Source organism: Genypterus blacodes, unplaced genomic scaffold (genome assembly GCF_046128005.1).
Source record: "Genypterus blacodes isolate CSIRO-AG114 ecotype Tasmania unplaced genomic scaffold, CSIRO-AGI_Gbla_v1 ptg000029l_1, whole genome shotgun sequence".
NCBI classification, from domain to species: domain Eukaryota; kingdom Metazoa; phylum Chordata; class Actinopteri; order Ophidiiformes; family Ophidiidae; genus Genypterus; species Genypterus blacodes.
The window spans coordinates 2,354,492-2,368,466 of record NW_027466842.1 but is presented as its reverse complement, the minus strand read 5'-3'; the positions used below and the strand labels follow the sequence as shown (position 1 = coordinate 2,368,466).

Genomic DNA, 13,975 nt, shown 5'->3' with positions numbered 1-13,975 from the left:
AGTTAACTATCCAGCCCTTTGCTCCTTTTTTAAATATGTTTTGTGTTTTGGTCGCCTTCAGCCACCTCTGCCATGAACTCCGGCCCTCCCAAGAAGCGTCATCGGAGCTGGCATCCCAGTGCAATGGTGCCCGTCCCACCAACAGCCGTTCCCGTGCCTGCCATCCGGCCGATTGTTTGTTCTCCAGGTCAGTTCCTGAACCCAAAATAATTCCTGCAGGCCTGTGACTCACCGGGGGCGGCTGTTAAAGCCCTTATGTACTCGGAATGACATGAAAATTGCCCCTGTTTTGTACCTACTCCTCTACCTACTTTTAGCTCAAGTCCTGAGTGTGTGTGTGTGTGTGTGTATATGTGTGTGCGTAAGCATGTGTGGCAGTGTCAAGGTGTTTCTGTTCCAGCACAGCCCCTCCCCTCCCTCTTTCTGCGTTTGCAACAAGGATGCCACATCTTTGACATTCTGTGTTGTTAGGGATGATTCACCCAGCATCTCCATGGCGACTGAGCTGTAGAGTGCAGTAGACGAAATGAATGTTTGCATCTGCGTGACCATCAGTTGTGTCAACATAAAATCTGTATTTCACGATAGAAGATAATGCATACAGTATGTTACTTAAAACCTATTAGCAACACATTTACCCTGTGTAAGTAACCCTGGAGCAGGCGTTCAGGATGTGCTGTGCAGACCCTGGGAAAGCAGTGGGTGGGTTGTTGAAAGTCGTTGTGACCCAGGTCTGATTTTAAGTTGCAACAACAGCAGACAGGGCATGTATGATGGGGAATTCATGAGTCCCTAGTGTGCGATCAGTATGATAACGCAGGACGTTTGATTAGACAGGACCATGGGTGAAAAGGAGCATCTTCTATCTATAGTCTATCATCTATTTTGTGTTACATGTGCAAAGCTGATGAGTGTGTTTGTGTCCTGGTCTTGACATGTTATCCCTTATATCCTCCAGGTTCTGTGTTAGGCATGCCCTCTCCTCAGGCTCCAGTTACAGGAGTCATTCAGCCCCAACCGGTCACTGCCGGGGAGACGGTCATCGTCCCTGACAACCTGCTGAACACGTCGGGAGTTCGCCCCGTCATCCTCATCGGTATGAACTCAACCCTCCGCTTCTTCTTGCTATTGAATGCTGCAGAATCACCATCATTCTTTGGCTGTGAAAATGATATTTTCTCTTAGATTCTCTTGCAATCACAGCTTAATGTTGTATTTGTGCTGTAATTGCGTGGTTCAAACTGTATGTTGACCTCTCCTTTCAGGCCATGGCACTTTACCTTATTTCTATGGGAATGTTGGTGATATTGTTGTGAGCCCCCTGCTGGTCAGTTGCTATAAGATAAACCAGCTCACAGAGAAAACCTTGGACACCCTGGGGCTCAACAGGAGCCAGCTACTCAGCGCCGAAACCACGATCCTGCTCACCCTGCAGTATCTTGCACGTTTAGGTAAGGTGCACGCATGCAGAAATCTCAGTTTTTACCTTTTTTTAATTGAAATGTTGACTGTTAGGAGCTATCAAACATAGATTGTAGTGGGGTGGATGACCGTGAGGTGCTGGTGTCTTGTCTCTGCTATTCAAACACAGAAATATCCCTTGCAAAACAAATACATATACAACCTTAGAATATAGCCACAGTTACACACGTAAGCTCATACATTCTGCAACTGTGTGGCAATTGATGTGAACTACTGCATCCTTCTAATGACTCCCTTAAGTGTTAAGAGTTTTCACTTCGCTGTCGTCTCCTCCAGGGTCGGATCAAATTCCTTTGAGGGAAGAGTTCGAGCAGATAGTGCTGAAGGCCATGTTGTGCTGTCCCGGCGGTCCCGCTATTTCCCCGGCCCAGCTGCCATGGCTGGCGCGACTGGAGGCCAGCGTGTCCGGGGGCAGCGTCCAAGTGGTGGTTACCTATAATTCTTTGGGAGAGGGCATCTCTGAGTCGCTACGCTCGCTCGGTGAAGGTCCTCACCAGCAGCAGCGCCTGCCCACCTATGTGGTCATTATATGTGCCTCTAAAATGACCGGCAACGAGTTCTGTGTGCTCGTTCTTGGTGAGTGTTACAGAATCTTGCTGCTACCTGAACAGACAAACCATATACAGTATCTATGTTGTAGTAACAATAGACTAATCTAAAACATGCTGGAAACAGGAAAGTACCAAGCCCGAGCGTTATCTGAAGGTATGCTGACAACAAATGAGTTTCTGAAGGAAATCAGCTATGAACTCATCACGGGGAAAGTCAGCGTCTTGGCATCTCACTTCAAAACCACATCACTAGGTGAGTCCTGAAGCTTTTGCCATTTACACTGACCGTGCATATTGTTTTTTTCATTTAGTTTCATTGTGTCATACAGAATATTTCCCTATATTTGTGTCGCTCCATTGTTTGCCTTGTGTGTCTTTGTCTGATTGTGGTGACATATTGATTTCAGGGGACAATCTGGACAAGCAGCTGGTGCGATACCAGCGTAGGCGAAAGGGCCAGGTCGTCCAGCCCTTCCACGGCGATGTCACCGACCACATCCACTCCCAGGAGGCCGCCAGCATGTTGCCGGCCTCGGTTGCAGGTTAGTCTGAGTTTGTGATAAGAACCTGCTTTCCCAGCCAAAACAATCGGTGGATGTTTGCTTTTTATATAACCAAGGATTTAAAATGTCAAATGTTTTTGATATAGTACCAGCCAGTGAGGTGATACATGTAAAAACCTTTCGTTACTGGTATTTGGCATATATGGGGTCTTATGTAATATTATCTACATCTAAAACATCAGAAACTCTGAAACTATGCTGTGTTGATATAAACCTGCTTTTCTCTCCTGTGTTTTCCTGAAAACAGAGCTGATAAATGAGGTGTTCCAGATCCATCCGCCCCAGCTGAGTGTAGCACGGAGCCTCCTCTCTCAAGTCTGCTCCATTGCCGACTCAGGGACTCAGAACCTCGACTTGGGTCGCTTCAACAAAGTGGACTTTCTCGTTTTGGTCCCGCCATCTCATGTGCTGGTACACCAGACGGCAAAACGCATCCGACAATCAGGTAACATGTCCCCACTGTGAAATACGATTTGGGTGTTATAAGGTCAACCGGACTGGAATCTCACTGTAGCTCGTCGTTCCTTGTTCTTGGCTCAGGCGTGCTGGTGGATCTGGGAATAGAAGACGCCGCCTCAGCCCACCAGAAATCAGATAAGTACGTGGTACGGCTGGACGGCGACGTACACGCCAAGATGGAAGGCTTCATGAGGAAAGTCAAACAGAACCCGTACACGCTGTTTGTCCTCATTCACGACAACTCGCATGTCGACCTCACAAGGTAAGACGCAGGGAACAACAGACACACAAACATTTGACAGGATTTGTAGTCATGTGACAAAGTTGTTACGGCTACAAACACAGCCTTGTCCCATTTAAGGGCGATTCAAGTGAAGGACAGCTGTGAAAAAGTCATAAAACATACACTTAAACTTGAGTTTGAGTCTTGTTCTCTTTGGAGACATCTGTAGTTCATTTGATATTTTTGTCATGTGTACAATTCTGTCCAACTTTACCCACGAGGCTTTCAAACAGCTCCCGCTCTCTTCCTTTCCCCTGCTCTCTTCACAGTGCTCTGTCAGGATCGGTGTGCCACGGCGAGCTGCAGGGCCTCGCCGATAGAGTGGTGAACTGCCAGGAAGTCCTGGAGGCCATGAACCTGCTGGTGCTGCAGGTCAGCTGCTTCCCCTTCACCCTGCAGACCCACCAGTCCCGGATCAGCATCCACAACGAAGTCCACTGGCCCAGCAACGAAAGCCTGGTGAGACTTTTTAACACTGAAGTATCACAGCTGGAGCTATAGGATAATGATCTGTCCTTTTAAAGTTATGATGTTTGTACAGCAGTGGTGATTTCTATTTTCATGCTTACTGACAATAGAAATGAGACACTTTCATTTACTCCTGTCTTCCAGCAGGGGGAGCGGATGCCTAAAGAGTTAGTCTACTTTGGGTTGAGGGACTACAGCAGCTCTTTGCAGTGGGGCGTGGCCAGCCCCATCATGCGCTGTGATGACGCTTTTGAGAAGATGGTCCACACTCTGCTGGAGAGGTGAGTGAGGAGTGATCCCGAAACACATCAGCGAGGTCGTGGGTTTGTGCTTCTTCACGACTGAACCTTCCCGTTTGCATTTCAGACACCCTCACCTGCACAGCATGGTGATCCGCAGCTACCTGCTGATCCAGCAGTACACAGAGGCAATGATGGCCTTGACCTCTTCGCCGTCCCTCCGGGACCATATAACCCCAGAGACTTTGGCCATGGTGGAGGACCTGATCAACGCCCCGGGCAGGGAGGGTTCCCACGGCCGCGGCCACATGCTGCTGGTCCGCGTGCCTTCTCTGCAGCTGGCTATGCTTGCTCGGGAAAGGCTGGAGGATGTGAGGGACAAACTGGGGCTCCAGTTGTGCTTCGCTGTGCTGCTAGGAAGCCCCGCCACCGAACTCAACCTACCTAAAACCTTCGCCACCCGCCTCAGGGTGAGCTAAACGCCTATCTCCTTAACATTTCAGATATTACTATAAAGTTACTGCATATTGAGGGATAATCAAACTATAGATAGCATAAGTAAATTTTGCAGTGATGCAGTGAATATGTGTTGTGTTTTGCTGCAGGCGTGGCGAGGCTGTGACAATGAAGACTGGGTGCCACACACTTATGAGGATCTGGAGGGGCTGCCTTGCATCGTCATCCTCACTGGGAAAGATCCGCTCGGAGAGACTTTTCCCAGGTACCAAAGTGTCATACTTCATAGAACTGTACTCATTCTGTGCATTAATGTACAGTACAGTAGTTCCTTGCCTTTTCATTTGAAATGCCACCATCACACCACAGCAAATCCTACATATTATAGCTTAATCTTTCTTTGTTCTTTCTTTCCTTTCCTTTCCCTTTAGGTCTCTGAAGTACAGTGACCTGCGTCTGATAGACTCCAGCTACCTGACTCGCACAGCCCTGGAGCAGGAGGTGGGTCTGGCCTGCACTTATGTGTCCATGGGTGTGGTCCACGAGCCCAAGAAGACCATGGGTCCCCGGGAAGCAGAGGGAGAGAAGACCACCAGCTTGAATGATGGAGACGAGCTGGAAAGACCTCAGAGTAATGGCAGTGCTGCTACCAGAACCTCTGGTGAGTCTCTTTCTCTCTCTGAAATGCTGGATCCTGTATGGAAGTTAAACAGGTTACCAGTTTCTGCAGAGCATTTTATATCAAATACACTTTCACTCTTCTTTCAGGCTCTTTGGCAGAGAATGGAGTCAGTTCGTCTGATCACGCTGACTCTTGCCAGAAGCCCTCTACTTCATCCTGCCCGCCTGAAGGTGACCTCACCAAGGACAATAGCACAATAACACAAGGGTTCAAACAGGAGTGTGATTCCCCGGGAAGCCAGATCAACTCCAATCCTCCCAAAGCCTCCAAGACCCCACCGTCCCTGTACTCCAGTTCCTCCTCTTCCTCCCCCTCCCCTTCTTCCTCTTCCACCCAGAGGCCCAGTCAGTCAACACAGTGTGGACGCGAATCAAAGCCCGTGCGTCTGTCGCCGCGGACAGTCATCATGTCACGAGCTGCGTACAACCTACTGTCTGGAGAGTCGGGGAGCCAGCTGAGCTCCTTCGCCTTGCTGCCTCACGCAGACGTGGCCTGGAGCATCCCGCTTAGGCCCCTTATCACAAACAGCCTACAGGGGGCAGACCAGAGCACATATTACCGCAAATGGACCATCGCCAGGCAACATCACGCTGATTATGAAGCCCCACCTGTGACACATCCGCGACGCCTGCTGCTCAGTGGTCCTCCACAGGTGAGGCACAAAATGTAGTGAAACGATGAAAAACAGGATGAACCACAAAATGACTGGATTTTGCCTTTTTAAAAAAAATAGAAAATGGGAATTAAAAGGAATTGATATACATTTGCAGCCACATCCTGACCATCATAGCTGTAGTTGGCATTACAGATCTAATAAATGGTCTATATGTCATTGAAACTGTAATAATAGAATCACAGTATATGATGTTTAGTATATTTATAAGTAATTTTGTATAATAGATGTAATAGATGTGCACTATTACAATGATATTGATCCTTTCCTAGGTGGGAAAAACTGGTGCCTACCTGCAGTTTCTCCGTATCCTGTTTCGCATGCTCATCAGACTGTTAGAGGTCGACGTGTACGATGAGGAAGAGGTAGAGGAAGGTGAGTATCATTGGGATTTACTGTTTCATTTATTCGGGCTTTGTGTAATGCAGCATAATTGACCATGTGTTACGATAATATGTTCTAATCCTTTGATGTTCATTCAATGTCTTAGAAACATCAGAAGTTACAACTCCAGTAAACACCCAGTGGCCTGACATAGAGGAAATCCGCAAGCTGCCCTTTGACCCTTTCCCCCGGGACCCTAAGTTCAGGAAGGCCAGCCCTGTTTACTCCGATAAGATGCCAATGTGCTTGAAAGGTCAGCGGAAATACGAGTACACACAATAGAGGCAGTGAACGTGTTTATCTGCAGCTGGAAACACTGACAGTTTGCTGTTTGATCTGTGCAGAACCTAAACAAGAAGGAGAGAACCAAACGCCACCCAAGCAAGAGACCAAATCCATACGCCTGACTAGGTTCGCGGCCCACAATGCCTTTCATCACTGTGAACAGTGTCATCATTACTGTGAGGCCGGCCCTGCCTCACAGGTGAGTGTAATGTACAGATGTACTCTCGATTCACTTAATTGTAGTTTCAAATACTAAACAAAGTGTATTTCCTAACCTGTCAAATACCTGAAAACACACTTAATTGTCCTGCTTGACAGCTTTCCAATCTTTGCAGTCATGCCTTTGTGTTGCTAATGCTTGTGTGTGTGTGTGTGTGTGTGTGTGTGTGTGTGTGTGTGTGTTACAGCTGTCGGAATGCACCTTCCACGCCTTCACGTTCTGCTCCTCCATGCTTGGTGAGGAGGTCCAGCTCCAGTTTGTCATTCCCAAAGCAAAGGAGCAGCACTTTGTCTTCAGCCAGCAGGGCAGCCACCTGGAGAGCATGCGGCTGCCTCGGGTCTCCAACAAGGTGGGTTTACCTTTGCAGCACAGAGCGCCGGTCCTTAATCCAGGTCCTCAGGAGCCACAGCACACCGCACGTTCTGCCTCTCCTGGGTCTGAGTAGCTTGATCAGTGTGTTTATTCAATCAAGAGACGGTGCTTCCCAGATCTTGACTGGATAAGCGCAACTAATTTAGCTCATCAGATGGAGCAGGGATGCAATATGTGCAGCGCTGTGGCTCCTGAAGACCAGGAAGGAGAACTATTGGTATTGGCTGCCCATACACAAGGTGCCATTTGTGTTCCTGTGGGTTTTTGCTTTTCTCTCTCTGTTAAGGTTAGGTTAAAAGTTGAAGCTTATCAGGAATTCATACTTTGAACCTCTCTCTCTCTCTCTCTCTCTCGCTCTCTCCCCAGGACCCTGATCTGTTGAAGAGTCCAATATTCACCCCGACCACAGGGCGCCAAGAGCACGGCCTGCTCAACATTTTCCACGCCATGGAGGGTGCCGCTCACCTGCACATCCTGGTGGTTAAACAGTATGAGATGCCCCACTACAGGAAGTACTGGCCCAATCACATCCTGCTGGTGCTGCCAGAGATGTTCAACAATGCTGGAGTTGGTGAGTGTTTCTCGATAATAAATAAAGTTTGCTTTACCTACTAACCTATCTCTCTGTTAATGTTTAGCCACTCATGACGTATGTTTATTACAGTCAGAGCTATAGGTAAAAGTTCATATTTAATCCTAACCTATGGGAGAGAGCCTGTTACAGCATGTATGGGAGAGAGCCTGTTACAGCATGCATAGAGCAAACTGATACTTGATAACTGATATAAACCTGCCGCACCATTCTGTTAATTTAACTCAGCGCTGTATGTATTTTTAATAAATCAGTATTAAACTTAATAAATCTTACTCTTTGTGGCACCGAGTCTGATACCTTACATGACACTATCTCCCATACAAAGACTAAAAGCTTTTTCTCTCTGTTCAAGGCGCCGCTCGCTTCATGATCAAAGAGCTGTCGTACCACAACCTGGAGCTGGAGAGGAACCGCTTGGAGGAGCAAGGCATCAAAAGGCAAGACGTGTGGCCTTTCATCGTCATGATGGACGACTCCTGCGTGCTGTGGAACACCCACCAACCTCCAGACGGCAGGTAGCAGATCTTTTATGTATTTGCACGTAGTTTGCTCACATGCATCTTTTATGGTTGTACTCATTTATGGAAGTTTGTATATTCCCTTTGGTCTGTAAATAGAGTTTGTGAAACCCAGCTTTTGCTCAGTGATTTTCCTGAGTGAGCTGTTTTGGGTGGGCGTCAACAGTCTGCAAATGAGCCACGCCCCTGATTGGTCATCTCCAAATCCCTGCTGTCTGTAAGGGAGTGTCTGGAAAAAATCACACTTATCATAATGTGGTGTCCAATAGGCTGCACTGCCTTTTCCTCATTGGTGGTTTTCTGAAACAGGATCTAAATTAGATTCTGATGGATTGGAATACCTTTCAAAAACCAAAATTGTGGTTATTCAATGTATGCTTGGACACAACATAAAAATAAGTGTAATTATCAGACGTATCTGCAGAAGTGAAATGGAGAAAATGGGTCCTTTGAACCTTTTCGCTGGACAAATCTTGTCTCGCGTTTGTGTAACCTGTCCTCCTTTTCTCTGTCTTGTAGTGAGACATTAGACAGATGCTCTACGCTCATCAACGTGTCTTTGAAGTCAGTTCTGCTGCATATGGAATCTACACCTAAGATCTCTCTATATGCCATGTGCGGCCCGCGCAAGTGGAGCAGCGGCCTGACTAGCAAGTCTCTCGGCCAGCCCTTCTCTCGATGTCACCTCCACGACTTTGTCATGCTGAACGTGGACCTGACACAGAACGTTCAATATGACCTCAATCGGTACGTTAGTGGAGGAATGTGTCAGTCACTCATTCGTTGATGTATGCAGTGTTTTCATGATCTGTCATTATGATGTTGTGTCTTCTTGCAGTTATAGCTGTGAGGAGGTGGACTTTAATCTGAGGGTGAACAGTAGCGGTCTGCTGCTTTGTCGCTTCAATTACTTCAGTCTGATGAAGAAACATATTCCAGTTGGGGGGAACAAAGCCTTCCTGGTGAAACCTAAACTCATGGTAGGTGTAGTAGGAGTAGTACAGTAGTAGTTCATTTCTATCAAAAACTTCCACAGTGTACCATTTTTCCACTACTTTTCTTTGAAACTCCTTCAAATTGTATTCACTCTCTCTCCAGGAAATTGAAACCCCAACCTCCATCAGCCCATCCCAGTACGTATGTGCGCCTGACAGCGAGCAAACCCTCCTGGACGCCCCGTCCCAGTTCCTGCTGGAAAGGTTCCTGCAGAGCTGCAGCCACAGACTCTTTCCCAAAGCTGTCCAGAACAGAACCAACCCGATTCTGTCCATCGACAGCTATCTAAACATCGGCCCAGAGGTAATAAGAGACAATTAGCACTGTCCCTTCACGCAAGCCTGGATGAAGCTTGCATATGTTTGTTATATGCTCTATACCCACTTATCTACAGAGAATGGATGAATAGGAGGCCTTTCCTCTAGCACCACCCTCAGGTTACAACATCATGCAACCCTAAAGCAAAACTTTACTATACAGTCTTAACAGTCTGAATAGTACCTAATGTGTTTGCTGTAATGTTATCATGTTAAATATTTGTATAGCCTGTTGCTCTCTTATCCCTGTAACGATTCCCTGCAGGGACACTTTCAGTTTCGTAACTTTTCCGCAGGTGTAACCTATACAAAATTTGCTTTTTGTTGTTTGCCGCAGATTTCTGTGTGCTACATCAACTCTCGCCCACACTCCACCAACCTGAATCATCAGGGCCTGGTGTTCAGTGGCCTGCTGCTTTATCTCTGTGACTCCTTTGTTGTCTCTGGACTCCTCAAGAAATTCCGCTTCCTCAAAGGTAATCCCATCATACAGTATTCAGTACTTTGTTATTTCTCTCGCTACTGTTACTGATGTCTTCAACTTCTACTTCAAGCCTGTATTAAATAGTGACACATTGAGATATTATCAAACTAGGCAACAACACTACAGCCAAACCACATTTAGATATAACAAAGCTGCATTATAAGAAAAGCATTACTTTATCATGCTTCGTACACAACCTCTAAGGGCCTCTAGTGAGTCCTTTTAATCCTTTCTGATTTGTATTTGCATGACAAATTGAGTTGCAAAATAGAAAGTGTGTCATATTGAAAATGTCATTTCGTTGGGAGTATCACCAATGTTCTGACCCTCTGGTGTCCACAGGTGCCACCCTGTGTGTCATCTGCCAGGACAGAAGTTCCCTGCGTCAGACCATCGTCCGACTCGAGTTGGAGGACGAATGGCAGTTCCGACTGCGCGACGAGTTTCAGACGGCCAACTGCAGCGATGACAGGCCCCTGTACTTTTTGACCGGGCGCCATGTTTGAACCTTGAAGCAGCCTAGGACCTAATCTACTGCAGAAGACACAATCAGAGAAAGAGGACAGCTTTGATTCCAAACCAGCCAGCAATCATAACACTTACCTTTCCAGTGAAAGGTTGAACAGGATGTGCTGGAGCACAAGACCCCCAAGTGCCAGACGAGTGGACGGACTCCCACTCAATGTGGTTTTGCTGACAGATATCTGTATGACCACAGTGCACTATGCCTGGCTCTGTAGAGGGTCAGTGTATGTTTTAACTCTGTATCCACCCAAGCTTGTGTGCAACTGAAAGAGACTTTTCTGTGAACAAAAATGCACAGCTGAACTTTTGTTTTGTTGTACGGACACTGAACGATAATGTGACTATTCGAAGATTGTGCGTGTACATGGACTTTGATTGCAGTATGTCCTATTGTGGACATACAATATATCTCAGGGTTATTAAAAGTGATCCAAGGGAGGTCAGTTAAATGGGGAAACTAATGGTTTTTCCTCCTTATTCTTCATGTCTTTTTGGCATCAAATCATATTGGTACCATGCTCTGGCTCACCAAAGACATCCTAAGCTGCACCTTGCCTTTTCCTCCTCACTTGCTCTGCCTCTTGAACTCCATGAAGCTTATCGTGTATAATAAAGATAACCCACCACATCCAAGAAATATAATAACCATATAAGTTACCCTGTAATTACAGCTTGCCAGGTGTATTGGGTTTCTGTCATCACTTAAAGGCTTTTAGAAGACTATCATATTCTAAAAATGGGGAACCACTGGGACTCATTTTCTCTTGTGCCTCTATCATATTTATGTGGCATCGATAATCCTGACAAAACTGCATTTAAAATTTCCTTAATTTTCACATTTTCCAAAGAATATTTACTGGACTGCTCTATACACTAAAGGAACTACAAATTGTGTCATTTCCAGAATGTTGGGTGTTTTCATTCAAAGTATCACGGCTTTCAAATGCAAATACCAAGTGGGTCTGTTGCAAAGATATACGACTCATCACGCTTTATTTTTACAACCCATTTTTGTAATGTTTAGCAGAGGAGACTGGTTTACGAGTCAAATTCCTTCAAAGTACATAAGTACAGGTATTTTGCATATGCATAATCAAAACAAACAACGTGTCCTCACTGCCACACATTCAGCTACTGACTGTGCCTGTGACTTCAGCTCCTGTATAGCGTCGTTCTGGAACCACATACCTTAAACTCATAGTACAGATTGTGCTGTATTTTGCTCTAAAAATTTACACAAAAAGGTCACACATTGTCAAAAAGCAGCAGACCAGGTCAATTCATATACTTGAAAGTGGAATGTTTTTATGTGTTTCTGCACAGGGTTGTCCAAAGAATATGCCTTAAGTGATGTTACACACATGTCACTGCTCAAGTGAGTCATTTTTTTTCGGACCAATGAGAATGAAGAATCCATTTAAGTGCGAGGTGAAGATTTGTTTGTCTGATTGAAGGCGCAAGATAAGATAATTGGATTAAGGACTACTGTACTGTTAAAAGGTTTGTTTACATTATTAATATATTATATGAACCCAATAACAAACAACGGTGGGATGCCGATAATTTTCGAGTCTTGTGAAACTTTTGCCATTTTTGTTTTGGTCACAGTGTCTTTCTGCATTTATATGTTTTGCAAAGGCGAGAAGAACCTACCTAAGATGTGTCCTCACCATATGTTTGCATCCCCTTGTGTTCTTGTGTTGGATTTTTGTTAAAAATGAAAATCAGGTCCGATAGGGATTCTTATTTATTTGACAAACATTTTGGACTGATAATCATATTGAAGTGTCATTTTGTTTGATTGCATGCTCAGCCATGCCTAGACCAAGGGAGTGTCACAAACCATCGATGAAGGCTTTGCACAAGACCCAAACGAATGATTCTTATATCTACTGAATGTTATTGGGGTAGAAAATGTGAAATTGCACTATACTACTTGCCAGCAGCAAAAATATTTCCCAATTAACAAAACAATGAAAATGAACTTCCCCCAATCCAACTTTTTTTCCAAATGGTACTGTGGAATGTGTCTTTGTTTGATGATTAGGTGAACACTAATATGCAACTTGCTTCTCACAATCTTCACTGAAGTGTCAACTGTTTTTTCGTTAACATTGTGCAGCCCAGCGGTAGCCTTTGTGTCCGGGTGATCTACCTCATATTTACCATTGTGGTTGCAGGCTGTGAACGTACTACATTGGATCTGTGCTATTGTTGTTGGAAATTTATGAATGTATTAAAATGGCATAAAGTCACGTGGGGGTTTGTTTGTTTGACGTATTTCCTTTTTACATGATTTCTTCCCAGTTTTTGAAAACCCCCTTGCTTGTCCTCCTCTCTAATCTCAACAACTCTGTGAAGTATAACCATGCTGTTTTTTTAATCCCCATTAGTTCTTAGCAATGATTCAGATCGAACATCTTGTTATCAGCAGCAGCGATGTCCTCCTAATGGGCGCCAGGCTCTTCTCTGGCATCGCTGTTAGGGCACAGGGGGCACTGTCGGGTCCGTTGGCATTAGTACTCCAGCTGCTGTGAGGTAATATTAGAACATGCATTTCATCAACCTCCAACCCCCATGCGTGATGCGACATGAGGCTATTTGCAACCAGCTGCAGTCAGGATGTAGAGTGGAGGTACAGGGAGCTGGCATGCTGATTCCTGCACCTTGTAATTGCTCATCTGGGAAAAGTAGACAGATATGCTGCAAGAGGTACAACAGAGGGTTTCTCTCTGAAGACCTCAGCTGCCCCCAGAGTGATTCATTTGTGGCTTACTGGAGGTGCTTGATGTCAAATAAGGACAAAGGGATGAAACAATTGAATGTTTTTGTCTTTGACAGGTGTGAGGATCAGGTTACACACTCGCCTTGAACAGTAGCTCTGTTTGATTAGTTATGATGACAAAGCCTTGGATGTGAGTATGTCTCCTGATGCTTCCTCCTGACATATTTCTTTCAGTTATTCAGTCCTCAGGCGATGTCTTACTTAACGTTAAACTACTTTCAAACACTTGACATGATTAAATACCACTGTGAAGTTATGCACTGTAACAGATGACGTACTGTATATCCCCACATAGGCAAATATTGAAACATTTATGACAAAGGTTCCTGCAGTCTTATCGCACTCTCATACACGCTACTCATCTGCCCCCGCTGTAATCACTCTCCGTCTTCCATAAACCATGTAGCTAAAAGCAAAACCCATCTGTCCGTGGGCTTATTGGGGCTGGGGTGGGGGTGGAAGGTGCGCAGTGTGGAGTGCTGGGGGATTACAGTTTGCCCTTGGTAGAGCGTAACGACTACTGCAACCACACACACACACACACGCTCTATCGGCTACTCTGTGTGTGTGTGTCGAGTGAGTCAATTCCGGTCACCAAAACCCAATTATGTGATGGGAGGGGGGGAGCCAGGGGGTTG

General features: G+C 45.7%; 1 protein-coding gene across 2 annotated transcripts in view; it reads left to right on the top strand.

Annotated features, from left to right (window-relative positions):
• Positions 1–12,807, top strand: part of greb1l (GREB1 like retinoic acid receptor coactivator) — a 35,767-nt gene extending 22,960 nt beyond the window's left edge. For both annotated transcript variants that reach the window (XM_076144786.1, XM_076144785.1), the window contains exons 10-34: positions 62–187; positions 959–1,096; positions 1,266–1,451; positions 1,759–2,058; positions 2,158–2,286; positions 2,441–2,575; positions 2,844–3,041; positions 3,137–3,317; positions 3,608–3,797; positions 3,951–4,087; positions 4,173–4,515; positions 4,651–4,766; positions 4,933–5,162; positions 5,270–5,835; positions 6,129–6,231; positions 6,347–6,493; positions 6,585–6,724; positions 6,933–7,094; positions 7,484–7,688; positions 8,065–8,227; positions 8,750–8,977; positions 9,069–9,210; positions 9,329–9,529; positions 9,881–10,019; positions 10,370–12,807. In XM_076144786.1, the coding sequence (XP_076000901.1) occupies positions 62–187; positions 959–1,096; positions 1,266–1,451; positions 1,759–2,058; positions 2,158–2,286; positions 2,441–2,575; positions 2,844–3,041; positions 3,137–3,317; positions 3,608–3,797; positions 3,951–4,087; positions 4,173–4,515; positions 4,651–4,766; positions 4,933–5,162; positions 5,270–5,835; positions 6,129–6,231; positions 6,347–6,493; positions 6,585–6,724; positions 6,933–7,094; positions 7,484–7,688; positions 8,065–8,227; positions 8,750–8,977; positions 9,069–9,210; positions 9,329–9,529; positions 9,881–10,019; positions 10,370–10,533 (4,769 nt within the window). In that variant the 3' untranslated portion in view covers positions 10,534–12,807. The remainder of the gene's footprint in view (positions 1–61; positions 188–958; positions 1,097–1,265; positions 1,452–1,758; positions 2,059–2,157; positions 2,287–2,440; positions 2,576–2,843; positions 3,042–3,136; positions 3,318–3,607; positions 3,798–3,950; positions 4,088–4,172; positions 4,516–4,650; positions 4,767–4,932; positions 5,163–5,269; positions 5,836–6,128; positions 6,232–6,346; positions 6,494–6,584; positions 6,725–6,932; positions 7,095–7,483; positions 7,689–8,064; positions 8,228–8,749; positions 8,978–9,068; positions 9,211–9,328; positions 9,530–9,880; positions 10,020–10,369) is intronic.
• The last annotated feature ends 1,168 nt before the right edge of the window (positions 12,808–13,975 follow it).